Raw genomic sequence first — 23,363 nt, 5'->3', positions numbered from 1 at the left:
AGAGGGAGAAAGAGGGGGAGGAGGGAGGAGAGGAAGTGGAGGGCGAGAATGAGGGATAAGGTGAAAAGGCGGCACCCAAACTTCAACCCATAAACTGAAGCCATAAACCACTTTGCATTGTTTTTGTTGAAGATCACTCCAATTTTTTTCTTCTTCTCCTCCTTATTAATGACTCCACGAATGAAAGGAAAAATGCCTTTTTGGAGCTGGTAGGCAATGTTCTTCACCATTAGGCACTAAAAGGAGATTATTCGGACCAATAATAATAACAATTCTTATTATTCCCATGAATTTCCTTTCAAAACAGCTCCAAATGTGTTTTTTTTTTCTCATTCCTGCTGTAAATGCCCTGGGAAGCGATGCTGACTTAACCTGTACCTTCGGCCTTCACGTTGTGACTGACGTCTCAGTTCAGTTTGATGTTCAGGAAAAGGTCGGTTTCTTTTCACGTCGCTACTGTCACCTGAAAACTTTGTAACGTCATTCGCCACCTGGTGTGTTTCCTGTTATTTCTCGATGCAAGGGCAGCTCACACTCACACATGGAAGAAAAAAACATCTCAAGCCAAGATGTCTTTACTCTTCTTTATTCTTTATTTGGATCCCCGTTAGCTGTCCAAATGCAAAGTGTCCAAAGTTTTATTGCATTGCATTTACATTGCACTGGCGGTGGGGTTTTGCACGTTTTCATGTTAACATATGTCACTTGTGTGGAACAAAATTGTTTTTTTTGTTTGTTTTTTTTATATTGTATATTAATTTTTTCTTCCATTTGTGAATGTGAGCTTCCCATGCATCTAATCTTCATTTGATTCTCTACAAACTTACATTGTACATCCTCTATATGCTGAGTAAGTTTCACCTGAAATCTATGATACCCATTCAAAACACACTTTTTTAATTAGTATTCTTTTCTGTAACTGAGCAGCCAACTATCTGAATTGTCCAGATGTGGTAAACTCCACCCATCTGTGGCTCCAAGCAGGTTCAAACTAACACTAAGAATTACTTAGAACTTCAAGTTGGTCCAGATCTGATGTAATAATATTATAATACTTTGATTGATTGCTCCCCCTCCACAGGGAGGTCAGAGGTCAGGATCTGGAGCTGGTCGGGATTCAGCGTCTTGCTCAAGGACACTTCAGCGGGGCGGATGTTTGCCGACACCCTACCGCCAAACATCTGAAAAGCTTTCACATGAGCTGCTGTCTGTTTTAAGTTTGAATAAAACTCACATTGATTGCAGTGCTCTTGTGTCTTGGGAGGTGCAAGACAGGAACTAACTGCACTGAAGCCTATCAGTGTTGAACGGCTGCCAGCCTGCAGCACGCAGCCTATGTTGTCATTCTCATTTCATTACTCTGTCTTGGAATTATGGCCCACCCACCTCATGTGTATATATATATATGTGTATGTGTGTGTGTGTGCGCATGCACAAATGCATGTATGTGTGTGTGTTTCTATGTGCGGCCCCCAATTGCACTGTGTGTATGTATGCCACTGTGCCCCGTTTCCAGTAACCATGTGGTTGCCACAGTTTCCTTGGGTTTAGACGCGCCAGACAACCGAAAAACCCAAACTGCTGAAACTTTATTGGTGCCAACCACCCACCAACGACAATTAACCGGCAGGAAGTAACGGTCCGCAGTCTGTCAAACACAAAACCTGGAGATCATTTACTGTAAAGCAACAGAAGTTATTGGAGGCAGGGAGCGCCAGACACATGTTCTCCAAATGAGGAGGATTAATAACTACGCAAAAAAGTACGTCAGAGGCGATAGGAAGCGAAGCCACTGATGGGCTTGAGTGTGTTTGTTGTGGTGTGAGGGACACGAGAGAAATTGTCTCATTACGGCTCCACTGGAAATCCTGATGATCCAACAAAGCTGGAATACAGTCGATAGTGGACTAAAACTAGACTTTTATTCTGTTTCTGTTTCTACATTGGGTTTTCACATCCAGCAGATGAATTAGAGACAGAAGAGCTCTTTCTCTTCATTGTCCTCCGTTTTAAAGCATGCTAAAACAATCCATCTCTTCTGCAGTAATACCACTGTCCTGTCACACACCGATTACCGTAACACATCTCTTGTCTTATATACTTTAACAACAGAGGGGTAGTTGGCTCTACCTGAATGCAGCCAGGTACTCAGCATCTCCCATGGGTGGGTCCAGACCTCCTGTCCACGCCACGTTCACATTGAAGCCCTGACCGGCTCCAGAACCAACCTGAAACACAAAATATGACTTGTGTTGAGTTATTTACTTCATCCGTGTAATCAGATACTGCATGGAGAAACATGGAGATCCCTATGATGATGATGGTGGGTGTCACCCACCTCAGCAGGTGAGCCGCTGCCAGGGAAGAAGTTTCCGTCGTCGTAGCGATGGAGTGAGATATAGAGAACGCTGGGGTCATTGTAGAACACTTCCTGGGTGCCGTTACCATGGTGAACGTCCTAGCAACAAGATGAGGGGAAAAAAACAAAACAACATAAAAGTTAACATAACAGTAAAAAAAAGTAAAGTATGAGCCATCATCTTATTATAGGTAGCAGTAGCTTAACCTAATTAAAAAGTAGTAATCCTATTAAAACTTTACGGAGGATACTATACGAACACCACAGCAAAACAAGGCCCTACTGGAATATTATAGTGCATTATTATAGGAATATTACAGTGATAACACAGGAGATAAAGCTCACAATAAACTCATTATTGAGTGCCACAGACACACTGTAAGTTCCTAAAGGAATATTATAGGATTTTTATAGTGAGTTTTTATTAGGTAATCAATGGTAGTTATAGCAACAGCATCAGCCCATGGTTTATAACCACATCTGTCTTCACAGCAGGCTCTTACCCAGTCAACGATGAGGATCTTACTGGCGCTGAGCTTGTGTTGGAGCTGCTTGGCTGCTATGGCCACGGAATTGAAATAACAGAAACCCCTAATAACAGAGAAAAGAGATGAAATATCAAGTTTAGAGACAGTTCAACAGAAAACAAAGACAAAAAATTCAAGTTCCTGTTCTTATTTTGAAGGGATGAGAGCGTCAGCATAACGCCGAAAATATAAAAAGTAAATCAGTAGCTGCATTGTACGTTGGATAAATGAGAAGGAGAGTATTCCCAGCAGCCGAAAGAAAGAAAAACATGTAGAAAAAGTATTAATCTTCCTTATTTTGTCCCTTCGCTGTATCAGTTCATAAATATCCTCCCCGGACAAGCTGCTGACATCGCAGCAAGTACAGGAAAACACAATGTGGTCAGGCTGAACATGTGACACGTGCGCACACACACACACACACACACTTACATTGGGTTGGAGGGGTCTGCATGGTGCCCTGGCGGTCTGACCACAGCAAAGCCATTCTGTACAGAAGAAGGAGAAAGGCACCGACATGTTATTAATCTGTGGATATAAACTATCGTTATATGATCCCCACACACAAAGAAAGAAATTAGTGCTGTGAAGTCATCAAATGAACAATGTTCTCCATTTTTTTTATTCAGAGGATTTGATATTAAAGACGAATCGAATTGTTTTGGCACACATGTGAAGGCATTAGATGAAGAAACTATTTCCATAAATGTGAGTTTTCAAGCTTTATAAAACATGTGGCCTTCACACGCGTGCCAGAACAATCACAATCCTATAAACTCTGAATTTGGATTTCCCTTAGTCATTTTGGAGGCCAGCTGAGCGACTCTGTTAAACAGCATCCACATGGAGGGGAAAGTTCAAATCGTGGAACATGGAGACAAAATGATAAAGCATGCAGTAAAACAGTTCTTGAAAACACTACTGAATGCAAAAGTTGATACTTGAGGTGCTTATTATGTAGTCTTGTCCATTGGTCCATTAATCTCTATAGTATCTTATTATGTTGTAGGCGTCTGCACCCTCCATAGAAACACAGCCTTACAGAGGATAACACTACTCTGTCTACACTAAGCCTCAGGGTTGTGTTCTTCAAACTTGTTCTCCAAATCACTTTATCTCATGACCTAATACTGATTTACAGGTTAGTATTTCAGCTGATGTAAGAAAAATTCACCATATTTTGAGATTAGGCTACTAACCTGAGAGCCTGCCTTGTTTTATATACTAGGGTTCGACCGATATGGATTTTTGATATACCAACTGATACCAACTGATAACTAATATTTTGTGCTGATATAAAGTATGGTTAAATTTTCATGCTAACAAAATTATAAAAAATCAGCGTTTCCTCCAAGACTTTTAATTTTAGTAGGGTGGAAAAGCCTCTGAAACAGCATTTAGACAGTGATGTGGGTCATCAAGTCTCCATTGAAACCCATATTCTTTCAGGTGGATTAGCAGCTCCTCAAGGCAGGGCGAGGCATTTTTCATTGCAGGATATATCAGCATGCCAATACTTACATTTACATATAGGGACAAAACACTGCCAGAATTACTCCAGAATCATTTTTGTGTTCCCAAGGCCCATTGCTTGAACAACAGTGACTCTGGGTGTATGGGTATAGCATGAAGCCTGCAGCAGGGTGTAGACCCACTGTAGGGTTTCATATCTATGTCCTCACCTTCAGTTCTCCTTTGGCCACTCTGAAGGCCAGCTCGGTGACGCTGCCCGCCGCCATGCGGGACGCCGTGGAGGTGTGGGACTCATTCCAGATGGTGTCGTTGTCAACCTGCCAATCAGAAAACAGCTATCAAGACAAACGACAAGATGGAGGCCACTGACAGAACAGAAAAGACTGACCACTATCCATGAGTGTGGGACTATTCATATCACAGCACAGAGAAGCATTTTCCCTCTTCAAGGACAATGAAGATCTATCTAATCCAGTGTTGACAGTAAGAAGTCTCAGGTAAAAAGTTTTTTAATGTTTGTGCCTTTTGTTATTTATGTTACTGTCACAGATCTCATTATATTTTACTGTAATTTATTGGTAATGCTATGTATTGTATTGTGTTGTGTTGCATTTTGTTGCACTGCATTTTGTTTTGTTGCATTTCATTGCGTTGTTTCTTTGTGTTTTGTTGCATTGTGTTTCAATGCGATGCATTTTGTTGCGTTTCATTGCATTTTACTGCATTGTGTTTCGTTGCATTGCATTTCGTTGCTTGTGTGGTGTTTCCTTGCGTTGCATAGCATCCTGTTTCGTTTCATGTGTTGTTTGGACTTGTGTTGTGTGTTGTGCTGTTTTATGGAGCACGATCGTATCCAAACGTCCCTTGGGACAATAAAGTTAAAATTGAAGAAACTTCTCTGAGGAAAGGATGACAGCGTAGTTATGGCTATGATAGTAAAACTGTCTTAAAAAAAAAAAAGTTTTACTCTCGAGGACGAATGCTCGAGGAGATGTTTGCTGGTAATTTTCCTTTCCATCCTCTTGCGTTTTTTTCCTCCCTTCTGTTTGTTCACAAACTGGCATTGCTGGCCGTCTGGCTCGGACAATGAAATCTGAGGCATTTCTTTTATCCCTGGTCACGGACATGCTGTTCTCATTAGTCTGACTTGTCATGGTCCGACACAGACTGTCAGGCTGACTTTAGACCGGGGCCAAGCCGACTCTTTTCCTCTTTAATATCCCGTCTTTCTTTCTGTCTTTCTTGGGGTTTTTTTTGCTCGTCTTTCTCGCTTTTCTTTGAAACAATATCGTCTGTCATCGGCCCAATGATTATGTTGTATCATATAGCTTTCATTAAGAGCTTTGAAGAATGGTGATCAGAAATTGAATTATTTCAAGGGTTTTGTGTGTGCATGTGTGTGTGTGTGTGTGTCCTTTCTCTTACCCCTACTCCGCCGCACGGCAACATCACAAACATCCTTTGAGAGAGGATTCCTGCGGGAACAAAAACACGAAAGTTATTGTATATTTACTTATTTATTCAAATGTATTTCTATTTTTTTCAATACATGTTTTAGCACTCATTATAACTGATGGCTGACCTTGCACAATCCCTTAAATTACAGGAGATTATTCGTGGAGAAAACAATTTGGGATGATATATAGAGCACAGCATGTAGTTCATAATACCATCAGCTGTTTTTAATGTGTTTTTAAGTTGCACCACAAGACAAATTGCCTCTGTGTGGATTTTAAAACTGCTCTATGAAGTTTTAGGTCAGAAATATGAATCTTAGAGATGTCGAAAAAAACATTTATGATTAAGGTTTACTGCTGAATAAAATGAGCTCCTACCTTATTTATACCACAAAGAAGAGTCTTCTAGGTTTACTGTTAATTCACTTTGTTTCAAATGGTTATTTTCTGGATATGTGGTGAAATTTGGAGTAGGTTTTAAGCATTTATAAATGAGTGTTTTCCTTGTCAGTCAGTCTTGACAGTAGACAGTGCAGTTTGAATCATTTCTCAGCCTATAAGGATGTGTGTAACGTACCGGCCAGTTTGCGGTTGTCCAGTTTGAGTCTGTTGAGTGGGTTGGTGCCGTACAGCAGGACGTGGCGCTCTGTGTGGACCGACTGCAGCTCCTCCAGAGTGGCTTTCCGACCTCGGATACTCTGTATGGAGAGAAAACACAAATCTATATGGAATCACGCCGATAGATGAACAGACAGAGATACAGGCTGAGTGGCCATTCTATATGAAGAGACAATACAAATCTCAATGGGTTGAGGATAGCACTAACAGTGTCAGGGTTAAAGGTTTGATTCCCACTGTGTCCACTCACAGGACTGTAAGGTGCTTTGGCTAAATGCCTCCACAAAATGACGCATGTAACCCAAATATGGAATCACATGGATTTACAGAGAGTAAGAGAGACTGGTACTGGAGTAGATTTCCTACTACAAATTCTCTCAATGGGGAGATAAAACAAATCTATAGTCACAGTGATAGATAAACAGACATACAGACAGAAAGCCAGGTTCTAGATACTCTGAATGGAGAGAAACAACAGAACTTCATGTAATCTCAATTATGCTATTTTCAGACAAAACAATTTCGAGTCAGATATTTTGTCTAAAGTCTGAACAGCAAAAACCACACATCTTTTCATAACAGATGGAAACCAAATTCGTAGGTGGTTTGAAACACGACTCAAAACCCATTTCTGAAAATGCAACTCAGTCTGACCACTGGGATTGGATTTCAGGTGTTTTTTTCCCCACACAACATGTCACATGTTTTGTCAAGAAGAGCAGAGAACAACAAACATGGAGGAGAGCCAGAAAGAGAATAGCAGGGCCTGGAGAGAAGAAGAGGTTTTTCCTGCCTCCTCAGCAACATGGCAGATAGCAGACTGAAAATCAAAGCGGATTTACCTGCTGTCTGAACATGGTGTAAGAGATAAATAGAGAGACAGGTAGATAGAGAGAAAGACAGACAGACTACCTACCAGATACTCTGGACTGGAACTTAGAACTCTTAAGATCACATGACTGATGATGTGAAGTTATTTACTCTTTATAAGTATTACATTTCGGTGAACTGGAGTGTGAGAGTGTGTGTGTGTGTGTGTGTGTGTGTGTGTGTGTGTGCGTGTGTGCATGTGTGTGTGTGTTTGTCCTACCTCACACTGTCCCCTCAGGCCTCTCTCCTGTAGCCGCGACCAGATGCTCTGTATCCTCCCAGCATGCTCTGGGTGACTGCTGTTGTCTCCGCAGGTACACTGGTGCTTCAGCATCTGAGAGTCGTACACCAGCCCTGCACACACACACACACACACACACACACACACACACACACACACATACATTATACTCTCATTGATAGACACTAAAAGACAGTAAAAGATCTAATGTGGACAGTTTAAGAATTGCTTTTTTGGCTTGAAAGAAGGGCAGGATTCTCCATGTGCTTATGTGTGTAGCATTTTCATTAGGTCCTTGCTGTCTAAATGCCTCTGGTAGGAACCTTTATAGACCAGCTGATGCTCCTGCTGACAATAGTTTTCACTACAGTTACATTGGAAGATTGATTTTTCCATTTCCCATCTCGCTACAATTCTATTGCCAGTAAAAGATTCACTTCAGGCTCCCGGGTTTCCTGTCGTGCTTTGTCGACGCTAAGCTAGTTTTCACTTGTTTTCTCTCTTTCAACAACAGAAGAAATGTACGGTGCTCGAACGGTGGTCAGAGTGACTTTTAAAAATCTGATTCCTCAGGAGGACACGGACATGGAACTACGCCTATGCTTCTTAAACTTTCCCAGATGAAGAGTTTTAAGCCAGATTATGCTAGGGCTCATATGGGTTTAACAGCTCAGAGATACAGCTAGCAAAGGTTTGGACTAGCACCTTAGCCAGTTCTCTGAGATTTTAACTCCTTATGAGCCCGAGTTCAGCACTGTGTTGGTCCATTGACAGTCCAGGCTGAAGACTGCTTTGCAACCACCTGCCGATTCGAGTTTCACAGATATACTGTTTTAGGCTTGCTTTTACTTGAACTATGGTGTGTATTTGATCCTAAGGCGGGGCCCTACTGGCCGTTCCAAAGTCTAGGCTTAGCACTAAAGGTGGCCGTGCTTTTTCCATCAGGGCCCCTGGGCTTTGGAACGACCTGCCTGAGGAGATAAGGCTAGCAGAATCAGTGATTTCTTTTAAATCACTTCTTAAAACCCATTTTTATAGACTTGCTTTTATGTGATCGTCTTTTTATCTTTTATTGTCTTTTTATCGTCTTTATCGTCTCTTTATTGTCTTTTTATCATCTTTCTATTGTCTTTTTATCATCTTTTATCTTTTTATCTTAATTTTATCTTTATTTTATTTTATTTTAACTGTTACTTACTGTTTATTTTGGTTTTCATCTTACGATTATCCCACTGTTTACTTGAATGTTGCTCTTTTCCACCTCTGTCCTCCTATCTGAATTTAATCCCTGTTTATTATTGTTTGATTATTCTGCTTTTATTTTGTCTGTCAAAGCACTTTGTAAACTCTGTTTTTAAAGGTGCTATATAAATAAAGTTATTATTATTAAAAGTTTTATTATTATTTAGTTTTTATTGTTGTTTTAGCTATTCTGTGCATTTGCCCTTTTGTATAGTACTCCTTTGTTTCTTCTTTAGGCTATTTATTATTCACATTTTAAGCTTGCCTCTAGGTGACGAGCTTCTATGTGCTGGTCTGTCTGTAAGGAGGAGCTTTGGGGGACAAATGTTAATAGACTTCCATTCATTTTGGAGGCTCATTCAGTTTCTTGCACTTATATGAGTGGCAGTTACCTCTACTTAGCATCAGATGGCGCTAGATGCTGGGAAGTATTGGAAACTGTGAATGTACAGTTAATATACTTGGGTTTGGGTCAACTTCACTGACAAAACAGGTGGTGAGCTTGAAACTAGCACTAAGCTAGTTTTCACTTCTTCTTCTTCTTCTCCTCCTCCTCCTCCTCCCCTTCTTCTTATGCTGCCTGTGCATGACTCACCAGTGGTGAAGCGGGGCTTGCTGGCGGCGTCCGGTGCGGCCAGGCTCAGGGTTTTCTCAGGCAGGCTGAGCGAGGTGGAGGCCGGGGACGACTGGGTGCGAGACAGCGGGCGGTGGCCAACCCCGCCGCCACCGCTGAGAATCATGGGTACCGCCAGCGTCTCCATCTGGGCGGTCTGACGACGCAGCTGCTGCAGCTGCTTCTGCTGTTCCCATAGCAACGACTGCACGGTGGGCCGGTGGGAGAGAGAAAAAGGAGGATGATGATAAAATATTAGTTAAATATTAGTTGATTTGACCGATGTATTGGTTTGCAGATATTGTCCTTCTATTAAAAATCACCTCTGATATGATGGATATGATACAGTTTGTTTGATTATATATTTATTGTAGAAGTGATCAATACTAGTAATCATACACTACGTCTATGGGAAGCTCTTAAACCGAAATTATGCCAAAAAAATTCAAGGGGAAACACTTTACTTTCATTGGTCAAAAACACTAAATATAAGAGGATTTAAAGGGAAAGAGCAAGAACATTCCTAGCAGTAGAGAGAAAATGACAGGTTTCAAAGCTTTTAATCTCCATTATTTTGTCCCTTTCCCTTCTTAAATATCAGCTCAGAAATACAGAACAAGTAAAGGAAGAGAGAGGCAGAGAGAGAAACCAAACTTTGTGGTTTGGCTGATCAGTGATTGACAAATTCTATATAAAGAATAATAGCTTAGCTTACATGCATCACGTCATCATATCAACATGCTGAAACAACCACTTCCATTCAGCTTGTAATGAACAGCCAGCCAAACCACAACTGTCTGCACTGGCAGCTGGGATCATGTGAGGAGAATGTTAGGCTGCCACCTACAGGACTGTTGGATGAAGGACATTCTAGTTCTACAGTGGGACTGTGTGTGTGTGCTTGCGTGCGTGTGTGTGTGTGTGTGCATGTGTGTGTTCCAACCTGGTTGAGTATGAGTGCGTGTTGCAGGTTGATCTGCTCTCCCTGGTTGTCGGCTGCCGCTGGCTCCGCCTCCCTCAGTGACTCCGCCCTCCCTCTGCTCGGATAGGCCGGTTCCGCAGGCGACCCGCCCCCGTCCTCGGAGTCCATCTCCTCAGAGGGGATCTGACGCAGTCTGGGCTTCTCGCTGGACTTGGACATCAGCTGGACACACACAGAAGAAGACACAGAACACATCATTTCAGAATGCACAGTCAAACATATATGCAAGCATGCTCGCACGCACAGACACACTCATATTCGTACAAGAGTGCATGTGCAGACACACGCATGTAAGCTTGCATGCACACACTGGAGCGTACAAACAAACTGAGTGTACAAAGTATTAACACTTTCCCATGACTTAAGTTGACTTACGACTTACACCTCCTTCAGCCTGTCTGCTGCCTTTAATGACTGAAGTGGGTTTAATTGGTGAAATCAATAAGAAGCTATAGCTTTCACCTGGACTCACCCATTCATGCTGCGTTCAAGTCATATCAGACTTACCGTAAATACAAGCTGCTGACTGGGAAAAAGCTTTTATGCCAGCCTCCTAGTAATTACAAGTTGGACACGTGTGATTTTTTTGTAGGCTCCGATATCTCCCACTATCTCACACAGTGAATCCACCAATTTCGACTATTCCAAGGTAATACAAATCTAAATCATCAGTTCTATTCACAGTAATACAATCAACTTTACCAACGAATAGTGAGCAATATCTGCTGCAGTTTGTTTACAGTTGATTTTGAAATAACTTGTCAGAAGAAGTAAGAAGAAAGTCTTGGTATCATGAGGGATTTCATGATCAAGGGTTATTATTATGTTCTTCGGAAAGGTTTGAGACACCAAGTGGGAGATTTTGGATCCTGCAAAACTTTCACATTTGTCCTACTTGTTTTCACCACTAGGAGGCTGATGTGAATGTTTTCTCACAGTTGGCAGCTCGTATTTACGATAAATCTGATATGACATGAACGCAGCATACAGCAGCAGGAAAATATTGAATAAGTTAAAATTGTTGCTAACGTTGAGTTATATGAATAAAAGGCCAGAGTGTCTACCTCCGCTTCTCCTTACCTTGCCCAGGTGAGTCTGCTGTTTGAGCCTCTCCAGTAGTTGCGTGTTGTGTTGCTGTTGCAGGAGGTGTGTGTGTAGGGGCCGTTGGCTCTGGGGGAGGGGCTCCGAGCGCGTCCTGCTGAGGGGCTTGTGGGGCTGAGCGCCCCCTGGGGCCAGGCGGTCTAACTGGGGGGCAAACTGCAGCGGGCCTAGCCCTGGAACTGGTGGAGAGAGGAAGGTATTAAAACATTCACACACAGTTACTACAATGTCCTGAAGCTAGTGGCTTTTGAATGCTTTTCATAACATGTTCTCAATTTTGGACTATTATATAGCACATGTTTTCAAACCAAATGATTCATCATCTCAGTATGGTTTGAATGTATAAACTGTTGTTTGTTGTTTTTTTGAAATTGTATATTTTATATGCTGCTTTGGCAATATAGGTTCTAATACACAGTCATGGCAATAAAGTCATTGAGCTGAATTGAGAGACAGACAGAGACAAAAACTTTCGTATTTATTTCATTTCACACTTTTTCAGAATTTACAGTAAACTGTGCACTGAAGGATTCTGAATCCTTGTGACCAAGCCGTTGTAGTTTACATCCAATCCATCTCTTTCCAAAATAGTATCTGTTGCTAAATAATTCCATGACTCTATGGGAAAACAGCACATGCTTAATGTAACCACTAGGTGGTGCTCTAACATTTAAAACTGTAAAGTGACCAGGGAGAGCGAGAACAACAAAACCACTGGTTTCTAAGTGCCTTACAACGGATGATTGTGTATGAATGACTTTCAGAAAAGAGTCTGGATGCCTGTGAAGAGTCATAGCACAAATATGATTATGTAAATATGTGTGTGTGTGTGTGTGTGTGTGTGTGTGTGTGTGTGTGTGCGCGTGCGCGTGTCTCACCAGCGAGTAGTGGAGTGTGTACCAGTCCGGAGGGCTCCAGGATGATGACCGGCTGGAGGTGAGGGTTCAGCTGCCCGGCCTGCTCCTCCCTGCCCAGGGGAAGGAAGACCTGCGAGCCGCCGGCTGTGACCACCGACACCCGGCCCGCCTTCAGAGAGGACAGCCCCCCGTCCACCTGCACACACACACACACACACACACACAGTTCAACAGACAAGTCAGCTATCTGCAGGTTTTAGAGAGACACATTTAAAGGAAGATTTTTCTTAGCACAAAATGACCAATGATCAACATCAATTACTGAATGATTGCTTCTCCAGTTGCTGAGAGCTTTTACAAAAGGACAACAGGAGATTCATTGTTGATTAATTGATTGTTGTTGGTAATGAAGTCACAGTTGTGTTACCTTGCTGATCTGAAACAAATTAACTCTTTTTGGTTGCCATCGAAAGTGTTTATTCACTAAGGGCAGAGTAGCATGGGACCTTTGATTTGGGCTTGCTAGATTAAATGAATTTACAACCTGCTGCCAAAAGATTTCATGATTACTCTGAGGCTTGGTGTGAGTCTCATGCAATCTGTTTCTGGCTTGGATACAAATGCTCTCACAGAGCTGAATCTGATGTAGATATGATGAAAAGAAATTTGTACGACTAACCCCATTCTGTATTCATCTACAAGTGGACATGTAGTACAAACAAACTGTCATTGCATAGTGACAAAATAACTGTATGACATTTTAAGGTCTTGAATTTAGCTATTTTTTGATATTTTGTGTTATGCTGCTTGCCTGAGACTCTGCATCAACATCTTGCCTTGGTGATTGACTGCTGTTTGTTGTACCTGTCAATCTTATGTTTAGTGTTGTGTATAATACTTGCTGCAAAGCCAACTGGACATAATGTAATTATTTGTGAAAATGTAATAAAACGTCCCTCTGAATGGGTAATAAATGGTCAACCCATTAAAAGGGATATTTTGAACAATTATTAGATTATCCAGCAGTCAATACAGTAGCAGTCACTGACAGGCTTGTCCTATAGCTTCCTCATGTGCTCTTTGTTTACACTCAGTAATACTTACTTTCCATCTACAACTCCTCAAGAACTTTTTGTGAATATACCCAAAATGCAGATGGTCATGTTAACTTTGTGTTGTACTTGGTATTTGTGTGTTTACCCTGGCGTTGGCCGGCAGTCCCAGTGTGATGGTGGGCATAGCGGAGGCACTCTGGATGGTGAAGTTAGCTAGAGAGCCGTCCTGCAGCAGCAGCCTCTGGGCCTGGACAGGCAAAACATGATGATCATTCAGAAATATTTTACTCCATCTAATTTAAATCTGAATTGAATTTTGATGGTAAAAAAATTACTTTTCTGACAAATCTATTGCCTTCTGGGGCTTAGACTCATTAAAAACAGCTGTAGGGACAGAAATTGGATCACTACCTATTCTGGATAGACACCCATAGTTTAGAAGAAACCCCCTTCAGCATTTAAGACCAGTTCCGTAATCATGTTTATTAAGCAAACCATGACCAAGGGAACGACATGAAAGGAGCTGCTGTTTATGGTTATGTATCCCATAATTCTACTCTTCCATGCTCCATCCCTCGATTTCTGCTCCTAAATTATATTCTACTTGACTTGATTTCTACTTCTAGACGACATCCTTCTTGCAATATTCTGATTCTTTTATTCACTGTGTCCCTTTACTATCTGCAGCATCAACGACCTGAAACTTTCATCTAATCGAATCGAATCTAACCTAACCTAATCTAATTGTATCTAACTGACTTGAATCTAATCTAATCTAATCTAATTTTATCAAATCAAATTTTATCAAATCAAATTCCGTTGAACCAAATCGAGTCTAGTATAGTATAGTCTAGTCTAGTCTAGTCTAGTCTAGTCTAGTCTACTCTAGTCTAATCTAATCTAATCTAATCTAATCTAGTTGAATCTAGACCTGTCCCTGGTGTTTGTCCTGAGCTGTTTACAACACTGAGGTACCATCAGCTCGTCAGCTCGTCAGTGCAGCAGGTGTGATGGAGGCTGCTCTGTCCTGGCTGGCTGTCTGTGATTAAATGAATCCTGTATGAACAGCTGACAAACACCCAATGTTCCCATGCTCCTGTGTCGTTGTTTTAAACATCTCATTACTCAGCATCTCACCACAGCTCACGCGCATGAAACGACTCTCCTTACCCAAACATGTGCTCACTCATTTCAAATGCTCCCGTGTGTGTGTGTGTGTGTGTGTGTGTGCTTACCTCATGCGAGAGGCCTCCTGCAGATGGCAGCAGCCCGTTCTCATTGGGCAGACTGTCATTGGGGGAACTGCAGCCGGAGACCGGAGTGCTGCTGCTGCTGGGGGACGAGTCTGGAGAGAGAGAGGGAGGGAGGTGGGGTGGGGGGTGGGGGGTGGGGAGGGTGGATGAGTTTTGAATAAGATCATTTTCATTGTATGGTCATAGAAGTTAATTATATTCCATTTTATTATATCGTTAGATCACTTTAGAGAATGCAGAAGAAGAAGAAAAACGGATACAATGGGAGAAAATCATTTGAATGAGTGTATTTTGTTGCGTGCTCAGTGTTTGATTCCATGGTATTTTGGTGTGTGTATGTGTGTGTGTGTGTGTGAGTGTGTGTGTCTAGTTACCCAGTGTGTCAGGTACTCTGTGTTTGATGGTGGGTGGGGCGCTCTCCTTGCGGGTGAGCGGGCTCTTGCGGGTGTTCAGGTGTTTCTTCAGCTTGTGCTTCACCTTCAGGTTGGGCTCTGACGCTAAAGGCACCATGGGAAAATGTTACTTGAAATGATAATCTGCAACATTTTCATATACATATAAATGTTTTGCTACTCTCCATCTAACACAATAGTGATTCAACCAATATCCAGTTCATGAAAGTTTTTATTTTTTATCTAAACACCCGGTATTTGATAGATTTTTCCTGGTGTGTGTGTTTGTAGTGAGTGTGTGTGCATGTGTGTGTGTGTGTGTGTCTTTGGCACAAATTAATAAAAAAAATTCATTCAAGAATAAAATTAAACAATTCTTAATATAATAAAAATTAAAATACCATAATTATAGTGGTAATCTTTATTTGGGATTTTTCCACCCGCTATAAAATTAATAGCAGGTCTACTTTTGAAGCGGCAGAGCTCGAGTTACATGGTGTTTACCCGTACATATTTTGCTGTTGTGCTATTTCCATCCACAGCAAAATAGCAGTGTTGTATGAATGAAGCATATCATTATCCAGAGTCATGTGGAGCACACTGTAGCTTCCTACTGAAACGCATGGGAAACCTAAATAGTATAAAACCGTTTTTGGAAGCATTAAAGTAGAGGACTGGGAGGTGATGATGATGACGATGAAAGGAAAATCTGCATTCATCAGCAGTTTAATCAAACTGTCTTTCATTCATTTTCATCCCCTCTAAATTCATCAGTGAATTTCTGTAACACCCCTCCTTTGGGGCTAGAGGCTGCTCGCCTTAAAACGAAACCAGACAACAGTAAACGTGTCGTCCCTGATGAATGATGCCGTCCCTCTGGACCAATCAGAAACAACTATGTCACCTTGTTTTGACCTGTAATTGAAGCGACCCCCTTAGGCCAGTGTCATTATGGAAATGCTGGAACGCAGTGGTGAGATGCATCATTCGCCTGAGTTTTGCCAAAATCCGATCAGTGTTGTCTGAGATATTGTGCGTGATGGAAGGATGAACGAACAAACAATCGAACAAACACATAAAGACCGATCCACACTCCCTGATTTCATTGTGGGGGGGAAAAATTGGAATTTTGTAGTTTGAATAATAAATGAGGAATTCTAGACAGTGATAGTAAATGATGAAACATGGCTCTGTGTTACCTGCTCTGCGTAGCGGCGTCTCATCTGAACCCTCGGAGGGAGGCTGCGTGGGAGAGGAGACCAGAGGCTGGGAGGAGACACCGGGGTCTGGAGCCAGCTCTCTGGAGGAACCCAACACACACACACACACACACACACACACACCAATCAGTTAAATAATCAAACCACAAACAGTAAAAACTTATATCTTCAGAGTTTAGAGCTGATCTAGCATATGATATAGTAAAACGATGTATATGAAGTATGCATATGACCTAGTATAGGATGTATATGATGTATATATATATATATGTAGTATGGATATGTATGATATAGTATGGTAGATGACATGCATATGATGCTATGTAAAGCCCTATGATACTTGACTGTGATAAAAGCCTATATAAATAAATAAGACTAGACTAGACTAGAGCTGACAGCAAACCCAATGGCATATAATGCTGTTATAGATTTTTCAGTATAGATTTAGATATAGATACTGTATATATACTGTATATATTCATGCTCAATTACAAACTGCTGCCCATATTTAATATTTCTGGATGTAACCTTTGTCTGATACCAGTATGAGCTGATGAGTTAATGTGAATTTGTGTTACAATGTTACAATGTGTTCCTGAACTGTGAGAGTGTGTGTGTGTGTGTGTGTGTATGTGTGTGTGTGTTACCTGTATGCTACAGGCGCTGCGGTCAGGGGGTTGGAGTTGGTTCTCTCCAGTGCCGCCTGTTTCTGCTTCTTCAGAATCACTTCCTGGAGTTTCTGTTTCACCAGGGAACTGGCCACCGCACCTGTCAATCAATCCCCGAGAACAACCAATCAAAAACGAGCTCAGCAACTGCTAAATATTAAAAAGGCTAAAGTACGACAGATACAATGCTGAGGGGAGCTTCGGCAAATATCCAAATGTGTCTGTTATGTGATGTACTCTATATTGTATCTGTGTATGAATGTGCTTGGCAATATGTGTGTATATTCACGGTCGAGTGCATACATGCATCGGTGTGTGTGTGTGTGTTTGCGGTCTGTCTGTGTGTTTGCCGCTGCCTGTCTAAGTGTGTGTGTGTATGCAGAGGTGACAGGAGGTGTCAGGATTGATAGGGTCAATATTGACCCAGTGGCTCCATGTGTGCAGAGCCAGGCTGCTTAACTGCACTGTTACAGCTCCACTGCCTCTCAGCTCACAGCATACATTAAACAGCTTTGGAAGTGGAGGAATACTGCTCAATAAATATGATACGATATAATAAATATGATGAGTCGCGTCTTTTACGGGGAATTTCCTCTGTGGTCGTGATTGTTTTTTCAACATGTGGAAACTCCAACGGTAAACTGAAACTTGTAGTAACAGTTGACTGTGAAGTTTAAAGTGTTTAAAGTGTGTGTGTGTGTAAATGTGTGTGTGTGTGTGTGTGTGTGTGTGACTCACTCTGTTGACTCTTGTCCTTGTGTTTTAGCTGCTGCAGCTCCTGCTGCTTCTCTTGCTGCTCCTGCTCTCGCCTCCTCTGCTCCATATTAAACTGGACACACACACACACACAAATGACAACACACACACATTAAATGGGTGACCAACATGCAAACTGAACCATGGCCTACAATTATTATCTACTATCTATTATCTATCTATTATATCTACTATCTATTATCTATCTATTATATCTACTATCTATTATCTATCTAGTATAGAAGAAAACAGGCTACTTGAAATTCACTCAAAATATAGAAGATTCCATCATCAAAAAGTAATGAAACAAATCGATCAGAAATTGATCAGTTCCCCCTCGTACCCGGATGTGCTGCTGGAGCTGGTGTTGGGAGAAGGAGGTGCAGGGCTGAGGGGAGAACGGGGCGAGGAGCAGCGGCGGGTGCAGCGGGGTGAGGAGCGCCGTGTCCGAGCCGGGACGCATCCCCCGCTCTCCCACCCGCAGGTCCATGGGAAACAGCGCCGCGCACGACACCGGCACTGCCAGCGAGGATTCTGGGAAGAGAGGAGAGAGGACAGGGGGCGTCAATTTTGTACATCATACAGCAAGTCCTGCGCACGAGAATTATATTATTCCAAAAAAAAAATGCATGTGTTGTAACTCATCATGCTATTGAACCAAGGAAATCCAGAGAAAAAACTGTGTAGTATTGAGGTATCAAGCTTGACTTCACTTGGCAATACAGTTCCCATGGCATTGTTATTATAGTACTTTCATAATAGGTATTGGGTAACGACCCAATATGTAACGACCTCACCCGTCTTCTGAACTAGAATATGGAAGTTCAAGTTAAGAGAAGAAAAGGAACAGTAGGCAAATGTTTCCAAAGTGTTACATAATAATTATTCAGTAAGGATTGCACAACCTACTACATTAATATAGTAAAGACACTCTAATATAGCTAATTATACAAGGCTTTTACACATTCCAGCATTTAACCAAGGAATTACTTGTTATTACTTGTTATTACCAGAAATCTTACTTTCTGATAATTTGTATGTTTCTACATAGTTATTACCCTGTAATTTGTGTACTGTAATATAAATGCTATTGAAGACTGTGGCTGTACTGGGCAGCTCCCAGGTGGGAATGTGTGTAGTCTTATCAGTGTGAAGGAGGAAAAGAACATGGACTTTCCCTGAGTATTATTTGGTCAATGTGATAAATTATTAGCTGTGCCAAACTATCAGCTTAGAGGGAAATAGATTTCGGGTGATTTTTGCTCGATCTTTGCTCCCCATTATGATGACAAACACTGCAAGATCATATTGGGAGCGCCACACCTCGTCACACCCGACTGACTGCAGAGACGAGGAGAGAGAGAGTCGGCCGTGAAGGGGAAGGAAAGGGAGAAATATGGGAGAGAGGGAGAAAGGGTGAGATTGGGGGTAGAAGGAGAATGATGGGAGGAATCAGGGAAGAAAGATAATTTTTTTTAATGTTACCAGTTCTCAAGTACAAGACTGAGAGCATCGACATCAACGGCTGATCAAGAAGCTAAGGGAGACAAAATACCTAAAAAAGTCAAACAAATACGACAAAAGTGTGGAAATGCTGCCTTCGCCACATCAATCTGCTAAATCTAATACAACACAGTAGCAAATGCATGAGTTCTCAAACTTCCAACTCCTCTCTCTCTCTCTCTCTCTTTCTCTCTCTCTCTCTCTCTCTCTCTCTCCCTCCCTCTCTCTCTCATTTCCATGCTCTTTGCATGCTGTTGGGGCTATTTGCATTGCATGGCTGAGTCAATGGGAAAGATTGCCTCATCCGGCGCTAAAAACAGGATCCAGGAAGGGAACAGCTTGGGAAAAACCTGGGGGTGGTTTGTGTCTATGAGACACACACACACACACACACACACACACATACACACACACACACACAGCGTCACACTCGCACATACATAAATGCATACGAGTTTGAACACAAATGCACACTAACACGTTCACGCATACACACACACCTATAGGAGCACACACACACACAGAAAACACACACTCGCACATAGATTCATGCACTCACACTCACACAAACACACACACACTACAGATGCATAAGCACACATACACCGGCAACACAGACACACACTTTTATAAAATCACATGTTCAAAGAAATGAGTGGACAGACACACACAATTACACACACACACTCACATGAGGCACACTCACACACTCATACACACACACAAGACAGGCTTGAACAAACACCCATTGCACAAACCCGCCTTGTTGCATTGAGAAAACCTCTCACGTAGACACACACACACACACACACACACACACACAGAGCGAGCCGTGACATCACCTCTGTGCTCAGATGTCAGTGTGTGAAGTGAACGTCACTCACACAGAGACTTGGCCCGACGCCAGCAGCAGAGCTGGAAATGGGTGAAAGGGAATAGCTGGGAGAACGGGAACAGTAGAATAGAGTACAAGGAAATAACTAGAGTAGAATGGAGTATGGTAGAGTAGAATAATGTACAACAGAATAGAATAGGAGGAGACAGAATAGACTTACTAGAAAAAAAGACTAGAAAAATAGAATTGAATACAATACAAAAAAAATTATAGAATAGATTATAGAATAGATTATAATAGAACATATTAGACTAGAATAGACTAGAATTCAATACAATACACAAGAATAGAATAGAATAGAATAGGATAGGATAGAATAGAATAGAATAGAATAGGATAGGATAGAATAGAATAGAATAGAATAGGATAGGATAGAATAGAATAGAATAGAATAGAATAGAATTAAGAAAGAGATGTGATTCATGTTTTATCCATGTTAGGCCTGTTTACTATACATATCCCTCTCTCTCTCTCACACACACACACACACACACACTGAGCTTCTGTTGCTGTGCTCTCATTAGCATCACACACTGTTTGACTGGGTTAATCTGACACACAGAGGTTGTAGGATCTGTGTGTGTGTGTGTGTGTGTGTGTGTGTGTGTGTGTGTGTGTGTGTGTGTAGCGTATGTGTGTGCTGACATATCCTGTATTCCAGTGACAGTAGTCCTGCTCCATATTAGGAGGTTCGAATGCAGAGAGACTGTCTGGATGCCGACCATGACTGGAATAACTGAGATCCCTCACCACCGCATACACACACACACACACACACACACACACACACACACACACACACGCACACGCACTCATATTTTCTGCAGTGACAGCAAGGGCACTACGGAAGAACAAGGCTATTATTCCGGGAGAAAGGAGAGGAGAGAACATGCTTATACAAGGAAACAAAGACGGCTACAGTACACACACACACACACACACACACACACACACACACACACAAGGTTGGGAACACCAGTGTCTCTCCCTTTCCCCACCTCCCTTGAGCTATAAATAGCAAAACACACACTGGTCCAACATTTACCTACACAGGGCCTTTTGTTTCCACAGGGAAAACCACACACACACACACACACACACACACACACACACACACACACACACACACACACACACACACTTGTAGAGTAACCCAGTGATGTCACCTCTAGTTTCCAAATGGCGGACATCCCGTCACTGAGGTGAACATAAAGAGGTGTGATGGAAAAAAAGGAAGGAGAACGTAAAGGGATGAAGAGTCCGAGAAATGGAGAGATTCATCAAAGCAGACAGAGAGAAAGAGAGAGAGAACGAACGAGCAATGCAGAAGCGGCTTTGTTGAGTTTATAGCTTGAGGGTAATTTATCGTTTTTATGCAAATTATGATGTATTGGTTCAAATCCCTGTTTACCCAAACAGCTCGCTCCTCCAAACAGCAGCTTACATGACTCATACTCATTATACAAAGCATGCAGACAGCGTCAAGAGGTTCCCATATTACACGAATTCAAAGATCCTCTATTTATATCCATATATGATCAAAGATGTTTAATGAAGACTTTATTCAAATTTGATTTAAAGTGCATTTTGAAAAACCCATCCGTTTATCCAGGCAGTTTCAGACCGACTCCAGGAAACGCATCGCAACTGGACTCGGGCCTGATTGGCTCCCCTCACCACAGGATGACAGAAATCCTTCCAATCAGGGCCAGTTTGCTGCATTTGAACTGGAAAGCCTCCTCTAATTCATATGCATTGAAATGAATCAATGAATGTGAACTAGGGCTCCTGTTGTCGACCAATCAGCCTCCAGTATTGTGACGACTTTGCAATTCAATTCAACTTTTAACTAAACTACATTTATCTATAAAACATTCTTATCCTGAGCCATAGCAGATTTGAAAATGAAATCATGAAAACTGAACGTGAAATATAGGACCTTTAACACAAGGAAGGTCAAGACGAGTATTTGAATGATTGAACTGAAATATGTATAACATTTACAAGCAGAAATTTCTCTTCTTGACTTTTCCTGTTTGCTCAAGGAAACTCCGGCAGGAGTAGAAAAAAAACTTGAACCTGTGCTTGTGATCCTGTGTTGGCTTGGTTTAAATAGCACAGTTTTCCTTGGCATGGAAGGCATGCACTAGCATAACACACACACACACATACATACACACACATGCACACACTTGTAGACACATGCATATGTGTAATAAGCAACAGGTTGATGTGAGAAGACAACATGACAACATTGCCTTTTATTTTTTATTTATCGTTTGTGCGGCATTTGAAGCAGCACTAGGCAAGATTTCTATGTGAAAAGGAAGCAACGGGGCTTATGGGAAATGTAGTCTTAATCTGGAGCAACAGTAGCACTAACAATACCACTGGTGTGACATCGAGGCTCCTTTAAAGTTTCATCTTATCTTACACTGAGATGTATTTTTCTAAACAAACTGATGTAAGTTAGTTGCTGTATGAGGTTTTACTCTGACAATGGACTTCTGTGTGTGTGTGTGTGTGTGTGTGTGTGTCATTATGGAAATCACCAACGATACAGATTGCTGGTGTGTGTGTGTGTGTGTAATTGTCTGATAGGACTAGCCGTTGGGAATGTATTGATTTACCTGACCGATTAGACAGTCTAGGAAAGTCCCATTGTATTATTCAAACTGTGTTTCTGGGAAGAGATGCAGCAAGGTGCCTCACTCTGTTCACTGTGAAGTACAGCAAACATGCAATACTAAGTGTTTGTAGGTGTGTGTTTAGGTGTGTGTGTGTGTGTGTATGTGTCTGCGTGTGTGTGTGTGTGTGTGTGTGTGAGAGAGGACTGGTTCTACAGGTAAGACCAGGATGTACAGTCTCTCTCTCTCTCTCTCTCTCTCTCCCTCTCTCTCACTCACTCCCTCTATTCCCTCTCATGGAGTGGACAGAAAAGAGGAAAGGCAGACAAGAGGAAAGAAAAGAACAGAAGAAAGCAAAATGAAAGACTAGAAAGGCGAGAGAGTGTCAACAGTGTTTTACAACCTGCAGATAAGACTGGTCACTCTGCACACACTGTGGGAGGGTTGACAGCCAGCATAGTGCCACTAGTGATAGATAGTAACACACACACACACACACACACACACAAAGTCAACAAGCCACTCAGCAGACGCCGCCACTTTGTATGTCTGGTCCCATATCCAAATATAGCTTCATCGCCTTCTGCTGTTTTGACTGTGTGTGTGTGCATGTGTGTGCATTTGTGTGTGTGTATGTGTGTATGTGTGCCTCAG

General features: G+C 41.9%; 1 protein-coding gene across 2 annotated transcripts in view; it reads right to left on the bottom strand.

Annotated features, from left to right (window-relative positions):
- hdac7a (histone deacetylase 7a) overlaps positions 1-23,363 on the bottom strand; it is a 48,535-nt gene that overhangs the window by 8,747 nt on the left and 16,425 nt on the right. For both annotated transcript variants that reach the window (XM_071523307.1, XM_071523306.1), the window contains exons 3-21: positions 18,028-18,218; positions 17,667-17,757; positions 16,908-17,028; positions 16,240-16,340; positions 15,023-15,145; positions 14,631-14,740; positions 13,541-13,642; positions 12,362-12,536; positions 11,463-11,662; positions 10,344-10,544; positions 9,383-9,605; positions 7,525-7,658; positions 6,394-6,514; positions 5,785-5,834; positions 4,569-4,676; positions 3,319-3,374; positions 2,863-2,950; positions 2,339-2,458; positions 2,131-2,228 (exon numbers count right to left, since the gene is read on the bottom strand). In XM_071523307.1, coding sequence (XP_071379408.1) covers positions 2,131-2,228; positions 2,339-2,458; positions 2,863-2,950; positions 3,319-3,374; positions 4,569-4,676; positions 5,785-5,834; positions 6,394-6,514; positions 7,525-7,658; positions 9,383-9,605; positions 10,344-10,544; positions 11,463-11,662; positions 12,362-12,536; positions 13,541-13,642; positions 14,631-14,740; positions 15,023-15,145; positions 16,240-16,340; positions 16,908-17,028; positions 17,667-17,757; positions 18,028-18,174 — 2,369 coding nt within the window. In that variant the 5' untranslated portion in view covers positions 18,175-18,218. The remainder of the gene's footprint in view (positions 1-2,130; positions 2,229-2,338; positions 2,459-2,862; positions 2,951-3,318; positions 3,375-4,568; positions 4,677-5,784; positions 5,835-6,393; positions 6,515-7,524; positions 7,659-9,382; positions 9,606-10,343; positions 10,545-11,462; positions 11,663-12,361; positions 12,537-13,540; positions 13,643-14,630; positions 14,741-15,022; positions 15,146-16,239; positions 16,341-16,907; positions 17,029-17,666; positions 17,758-18,027; positions 18,219-23,363) is intronic.

Source organism: Centroberyx affinis, unplaced genomic scaffold, assembly GCF_046629955.1.
Source record: "Centroberyx affinis isolate AG114_WGS23_722 - 3 ecotype Tasmania unplaced genomic scaffold, CSIRO-AGI_Caff_v1 ptg001079l_1, whole genome shotgun sequence".
Classification (NCBI taxonomy): domain Eukaryota; kingdom Metazoa; phylum Chordata; class Actinopteri; order Beryciformes; family Berycidae; genus Centroberyx; species Centroberyx affinis.
The sequence above is the reverse complement of the archived record's forward strand: the minus strand, read 5'-3'. Positions and strand labels throughout refer to the sequence as shown.